Source organism: Coenobita brevimanus, chromosome 100 (assembly GCF_032717465.1).
Source record: "Coenobita brevimanus isolate Jiangsu-jjx chromosome 100, ASM3271746v2, whole genome shotgun sequence".
In the NCBI taxonomy this organism is placed as follows: domain Eukaryota; kingdom Metazoa; phylum Arthropoda; class Malacostraca; order Decapoda; family Coenobitidae; genus Coenobita; species Coenobita brevimanus.
The window spans coordinates 9,853,730-9,866,258 of NC_137053.1; the positions used below are offsets into that span (position 1 = coordinate 9,853,730).

At 42.3% G+C, this 12,529-nt stretch overlaps 1 protein-coding gene across 1 annotated transcript in view; it reads left to right on the plus strand.

The window, feature by feature from the left end:
- Window positions 1-12,529, plus strand: part of LOC145414518 (synaptogenesis protein syg-2-like) — a 476,991-nt gene that overhangs the window by 371,240 nt on the left and 93,222 nt on the right. Inside the window, exons 5-6 of the mRNA XM_080284041.1 lie at window positions 3,270-3,545; window positions 12,096-12,250. Coding sequence (XP_080140167.1) covers window positions 3,270-3,545; window positions 12,096-12,250 — 431 coding nt within the window. The remainder of the gene's footprint in view (window positions 1-3,269; window positions 3,546-12,095; window positions 12,251-12,529) is intronic.

The following is a 12,529-nucleotide window of genomic DNA, read 5'->3' on the forward strand; positions in this document are numbered from 1 at the left end:
ACAACTTTAAATTGACAGGGTAATTTAGATATTTTTGATTTTAAGTAAGAGTTACTGTATATGCTAATGACTTTGGGCTATTGCTCTAGCGCAATTGCTATCAAACCATTTCGGAGAGTTCGGTCTTTTGGTGAACTGTATGAATAAATCCATACCAGCTAGAATTAAGTCATTAATGTGGGACTGGGTAGAACTGACATCACTAGAGAAGAAAGACTGCCATGGAATGTCAGCAAGATAATTTCTAAATCCATCCCAGTCTGCCCTATCAAAGTGCCATTTGGTCACCCTGACAGGTTCAGAACCGGGAGGTTTAGGGGGGCTAACTAATGAGGCTTTGTTGAGACTGTGGTCAGAGGAGCCAAGTGTATGACAGTACTTCTATCCTGTATTGATCCGGATTATTTGTCAGGAATAGATCCAAGAGATGGGCATTATGGTCAGAATTATCTGGTATTCTGGTTGGTTACTTGTCCAACTGCGTGAGATTAAACGATTCTGCAAACAGCTCGCACTCTAGACCACCATCGTCAGTCCTGGCAAAATACAATAACCATTCGATGTTATGTATGTTAAAATCACCCAAAATGGTAATTTCGGTGTTAAGGGCAAGGTTAAGGTTACTCAACAGTGTGGATATGGAGTCAAGTACACCGGGTTCTGAAGAAGCATTGGGGGAGCTATAGACTACACAGATATATTTGGCAATATTTAGATAATTTAGTTTATACAGTGAGTAATCAATATTATTTGAAGTGAAGTTTAAAACAGTGTCAACTGCATGTTGAGATTTGATATAACAACAGGTGCTGCAATTTTTACAGAGGTTTGTGAGGAGATGGTAACCAGGAAAACAAAATGGGGATATTTAAGGAGTGGGATAGATTTGTGGTTCTGTGAGGAATAGGGCCAAAGGGGATAATGGACTGTTGAAAGTAATGAACTGAATTTAGATTGGTGCTGAGACCTCACTTTTGTCGAACTCTGACCTTGACCAGTGACCTTAAACATTGATTAAGTCTCTCCAAAATTATAATCCATTCGCTCTTACCTTGAACTGGACACTTCCAACTATTTGGTCGAAAACGGACCAACACGCAAACATTATTTTGAACTTTCACCCATTGAATATACCGGTAATAGATCAAGTCCTTGGCCGACCATCAACCCCTTCGTCATGCTTTGTTAAATAAGGATAGAAACTGTTTGTTATTTCACACACACACACACACACACACACACACACACACACACACACACACACACACACACACACACACACACACACACTGAGTAAAACATCACGACCGTCTGGTTCCGGTGTGAGAGTAAGAACATAGACGGCTTCTTACCCCAGTGTAAAAAGTCGAGTGTGCTAGACCTACATCATGCTATGCTTTCTAACCCTGCCCATTTTCTGACTAAAATGCTTTACTGAATCCTGTATTGAGTATGAAATCATTATTTCAACTGCGCGTGAAATTATGGGCTTTATATTTATGTGTTTGTTTGGCTTGTCTGTCTGTCCATTTGTCAGTTTATGTGTTAACAAGATTATGGAAAACCTGTTCAATGGAGTTGCACGTAGCTTGGCGTTATGATTACGGATCATCAGTGGAAAATGTGATTAATTTCTGGCTAAAAAGGTAACGGGTCATTGGTAAAGGACAAAGTCTGCTCAAACATTTTTTTTCCGATTTTGAGCGAACATAATGGAAGTGCTGTAAATAAGGAAAGGGTGAGCTGATTACCTTATAGAACGACTGTTCATAGCTAGAGGTCTTAGGGCAGTATGAAAGGATTGATTCATTTTGGATTAAACTGGAACACCTTAAGGTTAGCCAACGATCAAAATATTCTGTTTTCAGAATAGTAAATCAGAGTTCAAGGTTACAGAGAAAATCAATTGATTTAAAAAATATCATACTGGAACTGAACTTGATGGAGGCCTTCAGGATCAGGTAAGGATGAAGTAATTCGGTATGAGAACAATCAGTCAAAGGCCAGGGTAACATGGTAGAGTCAAAGGTTTGGCCTGAAGGCCCCTCCCCATAATCAATGGGCACCTGTCGTTACCGAGCACGTTGCCCATCATACTCGATGTATGATGATGACTCACACTTTATGCAATTGGTCAGAATCAAGGAAGGTGCTCTAATTCATCACGTCTACATTAATATATTCTAACACCTTTTCATTACCTAATGCGTATACTACAGGTCTCCAGTTGTGGGAACGCATCTTTAGACCGATTGTACGGTGCAGGTGTTGCACTCTCTCATTATTCCTTGCTCATGCATGTGAATGGCTGTCAGAGCGTGACTTCCCCCACCTCTCTGTCTGTCTATCTGTCTGTCTGTCAGTCTGTCTGTCTGTCTGTCTGTCTCTGTCTGTCTGTCTGTCTGTCTCTGTCTCTGTCTCTGTCTCTGTCTCTCTCTCTGTCTGTCTCTCTCTCTCTCTCTCTCTCTCTCTCTCTCTCTCTCTCTCTCTCTCTCTCTCATCAATAGCTCGCACTCTGGTCTCCTTCCTCCAATACGGCCGGTATGCAGTAACCATCCAGGTACACATTCTCATTTCTTGTCCCCCTTATGTACGAATAAGAGTTACCTGATACTTTCAGACTGTCAGGCACACAACTAGTCAGCCTCGGATCTGCCTATGGCCACCGTTTTAAATTAAACGGATTTTGGCTTTATTTGGTTCACCTTTCTTTGGAAGAAACAAGTTTCGTTTCATCCAGCGTCATCTTAAATACTTCTGTTACACTTGAATACTCATCTTTACTGGATTTTTGCATGCTCTCCCTTTAAGGCATACATGCAACAAATGTCTAGTCACTGTATATCATTCCTTTCTGTTCAGCACTTTAATATAAAAATTTACCTGTACTCCCATTGGTAGTGTCTCGTCTACGCTGCTATTCAGCCCCGGAACATTTATCTTCTTCCATGCATCCACTCGCCATCTTTTCTACAAGTGTTCAGGCGTCTCACAGTGTTTTAATTTATATTTTTATTATACTTGTTTAATCTTTGGGAGGTACAGATTTTGTAGTCTCTGAGGCGTTGCTCCTTTTTACATGTAATCGTTATATGGATATGGAGATCAGTAAACAAGCAGTTGAACTGATAGATAAATGAATTGATCGATACACACATATGGTTACCTAAACATATAGATGAATAACTAAATGAATAAAGTTAAGTTATTACCAAACTACACAATAAACCCCCATCTGCTATGCCTGTTTTGCGTGTCTTTATCCGCAGGTCGTCCCCCTCCCGAGGTAACATGGTGGAAAGGTCGGCAAATGCTGTCCAATCGCAGCGTGACGGTGGGCGAGGATGGCACCCTACTCGCTTCGCACGAGGAGGACGACGACGTGATGCTGACCGTGGGTGTGGGCGTGGGAGTGCGCTACGTGAGAACCATACTGACCATCCCCACCCTCACAAGGGACTACGCAAAGGCTAACATCACTTGTCGTGCCTCCAATAACAATATCACCGAGCCTCTCTCCACGGTCGTCTTTCTGGAGTTGCACAGTGAGTGACTTTTGTGTATGTGTGTGTTTTTTGAAGAGGCAGCAGTACTCGAGTACCCAGCATTAATTTAGCTTGTGTTTTGGGTAGATATTTTGCAGGCAACTTTGGCTTAAGCCCCTCACTGCGGTTACATCATTTGCAAATCATTTTAGCAATCACCAGTCGATTTTAGCATAGACTTTATGTTTTGAAAAAAATAAATAAATAAATAAATGAAAATAAAACAGTGTCTTCGCAATGGAATTGTTAATATATCCTTAGGGTGCTCTTGGACCTGGTGACAAGCAGAGCCTACTTTGTAACTGTAGATGTGTAGGGAGTGATTATAGGGACGCAGCTTTCCACCTGGATCGTCTGTCACCTACTGTATTCGTGCATTTAATGTTTCCTGATTTTAGCAGCATAAACACCTGGTCCCCAGGAGGATTTTTAAAGCAAGCAATAGTTTGAGACCCAAGCTTGTCCTGCTTGTCCTATGTCTTGTTGTCTCAAGGTAGAAACTATTCAGACCTTGGGTTTTATGTACTACAAATATGACTCTTTAACACCCTAAGAAAGAGAGGTCTTTCTTAAGCTAAGTAAACATGTTAGGAAAATTCGTGAATAGAATATCAAAGACTTCATGCGTTGAAGGAGTATGTTGTTGTTGTTGTTGTTCAACAACGGTGAAACCTGGCCCAGCAAACCAGATGACAGCAGTTATACAACTGATTTTATAGGGTCGTCACATAAGCTCTCAAAATGTTGATATTTCAGCACCTTTGTGTGGCACGCGTTGTGCAGTGCTCCATAATGTGGGTTATGTTGTGTGAGCCAGTTAAAAATAAAGCAAGCACATGTCATCTTTGATTCCACTCACACTAAATCGACTCTTTAACGGAGGAAGACTGAGTGATGTCCTGATCTAAGCCTTCTCAGGCAAACTTTACTAGCTTTATTTAATGTCTCTGATGGGTGGATATAGGGAGGAGGCCTTGCATGTAGTGTTCTGATCGAGGTGGGAATGAAGGTGTTTATTCATTGTCAGTGCTGAAGTTTCTGGTGGTGGGATGTTGTTGAAGAGGGTCTGTTGATGTTTGCAAGGTAACTGTTTGATGTTCATGGTTGTGTTGTTTGGCCCGTTATATAATGATAGAGGTGTTGTGTGTCAGCGCAGGGTGCCGCGGACAACTGTGTGACACCCATGTCAACACATTCACTAACAGGTAGGAATTTGGTTTCAACGTGTAATTGATCTGTGGCAATGGTATTGGTGTAGCCAATAATGATGCATAGAGCATTGTTCTGTATGGTTTGGAAGGCGTTGTAATGGGTATTAGATAGGACTGGGACCCATGCCGGGAAAGTATTGGGCATCACTGATCTGATGTAATGTTTTTAGGGTAGGCAGAGTTTTCATTTTGTTTTCCAAACTCTGTCCTTGTCTTTACCCTGAGTGCTGTGAGTCTTGGGGAACATTGCTTTTTGATAATTTGTATATGATCAGTGAAGGTGAGTCCACTGCTATACGTCACTTCAAGGGTCTTAGTAGAGGGGAAGTGGTACACCAGAACAAATGTGGACAAAAAGAACAAATACATTGCCCTAGCCGAGGTACATAAGAGCTGGCTCATTACTAGCTGACGAATTACAGTGAGGAGAATATCAGATTGATATGTCTGTGGGGGAAAGTGCTACCTATTTTCCTTCCGTGAGCCATCAGCCAAGAATGACCCACAGCTTGAATGACCGGGATAAAACAGTGTCTTTATTCCTTTTGACCGCACCTGTAGCCTACATTGTTAAGTATATTAGAGGTGTGCCTGTCCTCATACTTGATAGTGGGAGTGAATGTGGTGATAGACTTGGCTGGCGCGTTCGTCAGTCTATTGTTCTTGACCCAAACTTGAAATTATGATGAGGGAGGTTTTTGCAGTGTGCAGGCTATGCATTCAATGTGGTACCGGGTATGTGGTTGTTATGGTTCTGTCAGCTTCATATGAAACAATGTATGTGGGTGGTTCGGATGTAGGAGTGCCATGCATATACTCGTATGGATTAAGAAATCTGGGTGAAAGAATGGAGAAATGCGAAATTACATTGAGGAAGTTTCGTGCACTTGGTAACTTGCTATGGAGTGTAACATACATCACTACTAAATTAGTAGTTGGCAGACCATCGTTTGTCTTGTGGATATTGGTGATTAGTTTGCAGCTAAGGATGGCATCAAAGGATTGATTAATGTTCACTGAGGTAAGAAGTGCAAGTTGTGTTGGTCTCGCGGTGTTGATGCAATCATATGCATGTTGTGTGATATTTGTTGGTCTTGCGGAGTTGATGCAACCATATGCATGTTGTGTGATGTTTGTTGATCTTGTGGAGTTGAGGCAGTCATTATTATGCATGTTTTGTGATGTCTGCTGGTTTTGTGGGGTTGATGCAATCATATGCATGTTTTGTGATGTTTGTTGGTCTTGCAGAGTTGATGCAATCATATGCATGTTATGTGGTATGATGTTTGTTGGACTTGCGGAGTTGATGCAGTCATAGGCATGTTGTTTTAAGGTGTTTGTGGAGTGTAGTGCCCAATACTCGTAGTCATGTTAGCGAGCAACGATGACATGAGGAGCGACTTTGTTAAGAATCAGATGTTCAGTCATCTTGGTTGGCGTGGGTTATAGGTCTGTAAGAAGGGTGTGTTGATCCCTTCTTTGGCTTATGAATAGTAATGATTATTTTGTGGTTGCAGTTATTGGGAATGAAGTAATGTGCACAGGAATCGTTGCTGATGTGTAATGTGGTCAGAAATGTTTCATGTATAAATTGCTGATGCCTCCAGCCCTGTGCTTATAGAGTTTTGTTCTCTTGATAATATTATCTGTCTGTTCTTGAGTGAAAAGGGTTTACGTTGTGGGCAAGCGAAAATAACTGCCTGAGAAGCCTGTTTCTCAGGCTAAATACGAGTTTATGTAATTTGACTATGTTTGTGAAGTGGTTCACAAGTGTGTCTACGTGCTCTTTCTAAGAAAGGATGCACTGGGGGTTAGAGGTCATGGCAGTTGTGGGTGTTAGTGGTGCTTGTTTGTAATTTATTGATAATATTATATACTTTTCTGCAGCCGAGGGGAATCTGAGGAGTGACTGAGTGTTGTTACAAAAGCTTGCAGATCTTCGTTTTCCGTGTGCTAATTTCGTTGCAAGTTTCGTGGTTTTATAGGTCGAGTATTGAAGTAGTGTCTTCTGTGTGGGGGAGGGGATTTGTCTTTGAGTCATAGTGTCTTCTGTTTCCTCATTGGATATGGTGTTTATCTAGTGTGAGGTTGTTAAATTCGTGCATCTTGTGGATTTGTTGTTTAGTGTGGTGTAGTGGTCTCCTGTTTCTTTGGTCAGTTATGACCAGTTTGCTGTCTTGCAGTTTGTGTAAGTGATGTGTGACCAGTCTGGTTTGTAGTGTATTCCTATGGTAATAATGATATAAAGGTGATCTGAAAGGGAGTGTTGGCTCTGCCCTCCAGATGGTGGAAAGTGAGTGTGGGCGAACAGAATATGTGCCTGTGGAAGGTGGGGGTGGGTGGGGGGGGGAACTGCGCGGTGTGCTTGATGTGGGTTGTATGTAAATTGTGAGGTATGACGGATAATGTACATGCTGTTGTGACGCGATAGAATGTCAAGGCCTTGGCGCTTGAAATTTAGTGCACAAACTTTGTACCAGGAAGTGTTTTTAGCATTATACTCTCCAGCAATTGTAGAGTTAGGTGCCTGAGTTAGAGGGATGAGATGAGGTGGCGCTTGCATTTTAGTGCACAAATTTTGTACCAGGAAGTGTTATTAGCATTAAATTTTCCAGCAATTATAGAGTTAGGTGCAGAGCTAGAGGGATGAGATGAGGGATGTATTATGCTTGTATTGTGTGGTAGGTGTCGGGGTTTTTTTAACGTAAAAAATGTTGATTTCTTGTTAGTGACGAGATTTTGCACGGAGTAATGTATTTCCAATTCGGTGTTATTCTGGAAAAGTGATTATGTTGCCTGTGCTGTCCTTGTGTAAGATGGGTTTGTGAATGTAAGTGATGAAACCTCTTCCATGGCCATCAGTTCTGTTTGTGCGAATGTATGAGTAGTTATTGATGTATGAAATTTGATTCTTGTAGGAGTGCAGTGTGTGTATGGTGTCTGTGAAGAGGGTTTTCAATTAGTATTGTTGTGTTGTGGAGGCCATCAACATTGTAAGGTGCGTGTTCGAGGCAGTGTGTGTTTAATATGAGTCTTTGTTGTAGGGTTTGTGCTTGTGCTCAAAGGCTGAGTTGTAGTGGCACTTGCGTGAGTGAGGCGGTTGTTGGAATGGGTGAAGAGAATTATGCTTGGAGTGACAAGAAACTGCTTGGGGATGTATTGTACCTGTCACATATCCATGTGCTGGGGTGTTGTCTGATATTTATTAGTGCAGTGCGTGAGGCGTTGATTCATTCTTTGCAAGAGCCACGTCTTCAACTTGTATTTACTATTTGTACGAGACAAACCTGGCGAATGTATCGTGTTTGGAGCCTGAGATAGCTTTCAGTGTCTCCGTCCTGTGCAAGTAGGAGGGAAGTAACCACCAGGGAGTAACTTTTCTTTGTGTAAAAACGTCGTAGGGAGCAGCTGATCCCATGAGAAAGTCAACATCCCATCAGGCTGGCCGAGATCCTCCTCGCAGGATGCAGGATAGGTCGGGAAGGTCCCCCCCCCCCAAGGTCGAAATTGCAGTTGCTTCTCTCCTGGGGTGCACAGTGCCAGCACGGATAGGCTGCCTCTCAGCATCTGTTGAAGTGGGTAAAACTCGCCAGAATAATGTAGTCAAGTATCTGTCTTCTCATTCCGACTCCGTGCCGTTATTACCCCTGCACAGTTGTTGACTTTATACCCGGGTTTTATTCGCCCCTGTGTAGAATACAACTCTCATGTGTGGAGAGGCTCCCCACATACAGCTCGTCTCAACAAGGTGGAGCCAGTCTTTTCGTCTCATTAACTCTCCTCCTCTTACTTGCTTCCTTAAACCTCTATCTCTTCGCGGCACTGTTGTATCTTTATCTCTTTTCTATCGCCACTTCAGTGGTCACTGCTTCTCTGAAATGTCTGCTTTACATCCCTCCACCACTACGACAGGCACGTAGCATCCGTCTAGCAACAAACTCTCATCCCTTTTGTGTCCAACTTCCAGTCCTTCATGTATGCAACAGGTCAGCTCTGTAACTGTTTCCCTCTGGCTGTACCTTATTTCCTACTGCTTATGATCGCAAATCTTTTAAACCCAGTGTGTCCAGGCATCTCGAAATGATCCGATATTGAATTTGGCTCTCTGTCATCTTGTTTTTTTGTTTTTTCTCTTGGAGGGAACATTTTGCGGGCTTCTGGCCTTTGTTTCCTTCTTCCATGCATTAAAAAAATACAAACATACTCCTTCCTGTTTCCTCAAGTCAGCTCTTTCGTATTTCCTTTCCTGTTACTTTTTTTTTTTTTTTTTTCTGATGTTCCCATTCCTCCTTTTACCCATCCCTCCCATTCCGATTTCCCCAGTTTATATCCCTGCATTCCTAATATCTCTTATTGCCCCTCCTTTCCCTCTCATACTTCACTCTGTCGTCCTTACTTTTCCGTTCCTTCCGTTTTTCATCTCGTTCACTGTCATCGACTTTCTCATCCCACCTAAGATCTACTCATCCTATTCCCTTTCTATTGATCCTTTCTTCTGTCCAGTTTCTGTTCTTCCACATCCCGCTGCCTTTTTCAGTTTGTCTTTTTCGATTTTTTAAAAGCCTCGGGTGGTTTTCTTTGACATAATTAATGCTGCCAACGAAGTTGGAGGAGGTTATATGTTTACCTGTGTCTGTTTGTGTACAAGGCGTCTACCAAGTAGGTATCGGATTTCAGTGAAGTTCAGTGGATAAGTGAGCAGTGGATCACGGAAGAATTTATTTGATTTTGATGTGGATCAGGATGCAATATATATATATATATATATATATATATATATATATATATATATATATATGCGTTGGCGAAGGTATACACACTCTGAAATTGTGTATCAGAGCAGATTAAGACCGTAGAATTAATTGCCTATGTGAGACCATAAAAGAATTTGTCTAGAAGGAAAGAAGAATTGGAAGAATAAATATTTTATTGGTGTTTTTGGGGGTATGCGCTCTGAATATTTTCTAATCTCCTTTACTTTCACTCCTGTCAGTTGTACCTATTATTTCTCAAATTCTTTCCCTTCCTGGCCTTCTATTCTTTATCTTTCATTGTCATCCTTTCCATTTCATCGTGCTCCGACTTATTCGTTTTCCTCTTTTTTCTTTTCTTTTTTTAAATAATGCCTGTCGACGAAGATACACGAAGTTCAATGCATTCACCCTTGACTGTTTGTCTGTTCCTGCAGATGATATCTCAAAAGCTGTTATCTGATATCAGTGAAATCTGGTGGATAGGTGAGCACTGGGTCAAAGGAGAGTTGATTAGAATTTGAGGTGGATTCGGATCCAGATACAGGGAAAAATAATAAAAGTTACTTTAGTTGACGAAAGTATACTCTCTAAGACTGTAAAAGAAGGCAGACTAAGACTGTATAATGAAATGTCTTTGTGAGACCTTAAAAGCATATGTTTGGTAGGAAAGAGGAATTACAGCAGAATTTTTCTCTTTCCTTTGCATTGGAGGTGGTATGCGGTCTCTGATGGTTTCTGGTACTGTAATCCTCGAATTCTTTCCATTTCATTTCAGTTATTTTCATTCCTCCCAGTACTTTTTTTTTCTTTTCCGTTTATTATTTTGTTTATGAGTATGTTTTTTCATATTCTTTTCTTTCCCTATGCCCATAATCTTTTTATCGTTTCTTTTTCTTTTGTCTCCTTTCCTCGCATGTATTCCAGTGTCCCCAATTCCTTTGTTTCTGCATAACTTTACCCTCCTTTTCATAAATTATATATATATATTTTTTTCAATTTCTTCTTCTCATTCTAGCCCTTCCCCTCGTCTCCTACCTTTCATCCAAAACTCTCCACACACCTGATACTAACGCGTGTTGTCATTTCTCACTCTTTTTTTTTGCAGTCTTTCACCTTTCTTGCTGTACTTCATTTCTACCTCATCCCTCTTTCCTTACCTCCTCCTCCACTCCCAGTCAGCCACTTATTTTCCTCCCTTTTCTCCTTTCTTGTCCTCTTCCTCTACTCGTTTTCTCCCTGCTTCCGCGATCGTCTTACGTTTCTAACTCTCGTCCCACTTTGACCTCCTTTCTGTCCTTACGTCTTCCCTCCCAGTTCCCTTCATCTTTCTGTTTTCATTTTCGTATTCATATCACTGCTCCCCAACCCTTTCCAACATGTGGGTATTTGTCCGTACGAAATTTTACTCTTTCCCTCATCTGCCTGTGTTTTCTTTCTTTTTCAACAATGTAAATTTGCTCGTATTTGTGCTTATACCGCTCACGACTGAAAATTTATAGGTCAACCCAAACTCTCTCTCTCTCTCTCTCTCTCTCTCTCTCTGCCCAGTATCACCCATTCTTCTCTTTGCATTCACCCTTTCGCTGACAACTTTAAACTGTCACCTCTCTCACCCCTTCCTCCAGTTCCTTACCCTCTCTCCCGTTTTCAATCCTCTCATCCTTCCACATCCACGCTATCGATTAGTTCATTGACCTGCTCCCCAGCCAATATTTTTATCCTTCCCCAACCCCCATTTCCCCTTATTTCCTGCATTTCTTGTCCACTTAAATACCTCCTCTTCCTTCTTTTATTTCCCCACCGTTCACTTTTACGTATCTGCCTTTACCTCCCCACCCTTCATTTTGCTTCCTCACCCTTCTGTTACCTCATTCACCCATAATTATCCTCCCCCACCCTTCATTTTTCTCCCTACCCTATCATTTACTTCCCCTTCGTACACTCTCCTTTGTGCCCCTTATTATCCTTCCCACCCTACATTGTCTGCTTCCCTCCTTCCATCCCTCAACACATTCCAGTTCTGTCTCCCGTCCCCTCCCACACTGGCTCTACTTTCTTCATTATCTGCTTTACAGTCTTCACTAATTCACTCACATTTCTTCATCGTCGTTCTCTCCACATCGATTAATTTTCTCTCCTCTCTCTATATTCGCTCACTTCTCTCTTCTCTCACAGCACACACATTAGCTGTCATCCTATCATCCCAATCCACCCATATTATCACTTCCCCTTCTCTTCCCATATCCACAATAACTGCATTCCTTTCCTCCTCCTTCACTCTCATTTCTTCTCCCTCCTCTAGCTGTCCCTCCTCCCCCTCCACTCACGTTATCTGTCTTCCCCTCCGCTAACTTTCTATCCCTCCTCTTCCTCCGCTTACTCTTCTTCTTCACCAGCCCCACCTAGGTTATAACTCTCTCTCTCTCTCTCTCTCTCTCTCTCTCTCCTCTTCACCCTTTCACTTCTTCATTCGTGCGCTTACTCTCCCTTTCCTCCATTCCCAGACCTCATCACGACGACAACCCCTCACATCCAGCCCAATTCACACCATACTAACCCACTCAACTCCTACTGTATATCCCCAGCCCGGCCCACCTCCGTATCGATAAAGCCCCCCCGCGAGGCGTTGGTGGAGGGGAGGCAAACGAGGGTGGAGTGCGTGGCCACGGGAGCCTACCCATCAGCAGTCATCACTTGGGAGAAGACACTGGAAGGACGATCCACTGTACTGAAGGCAACGGTAAGACTGGATGAATACGGAGTTGGGGTGTAGGGCACTTTCACAAGCCTTGGCGCAAAAGGTTTTTATGTGACTTTTAGTAGATCTGTGTGTGACTTTTAGGGGACATTTATGGGGCAATTATGGTACTTTTATCGAACACTAAGGGAACGAGTAGTTGCCTAGCAACCAAAGCCTTGTGGACACAAGCAGGTCATAGGATGGTCATTGTGTCCAGGTTTGGTCTGAACTGACAAATTCTGAAGGGCAGAAGTGCCTGCCACAATTAAACAAGACTGA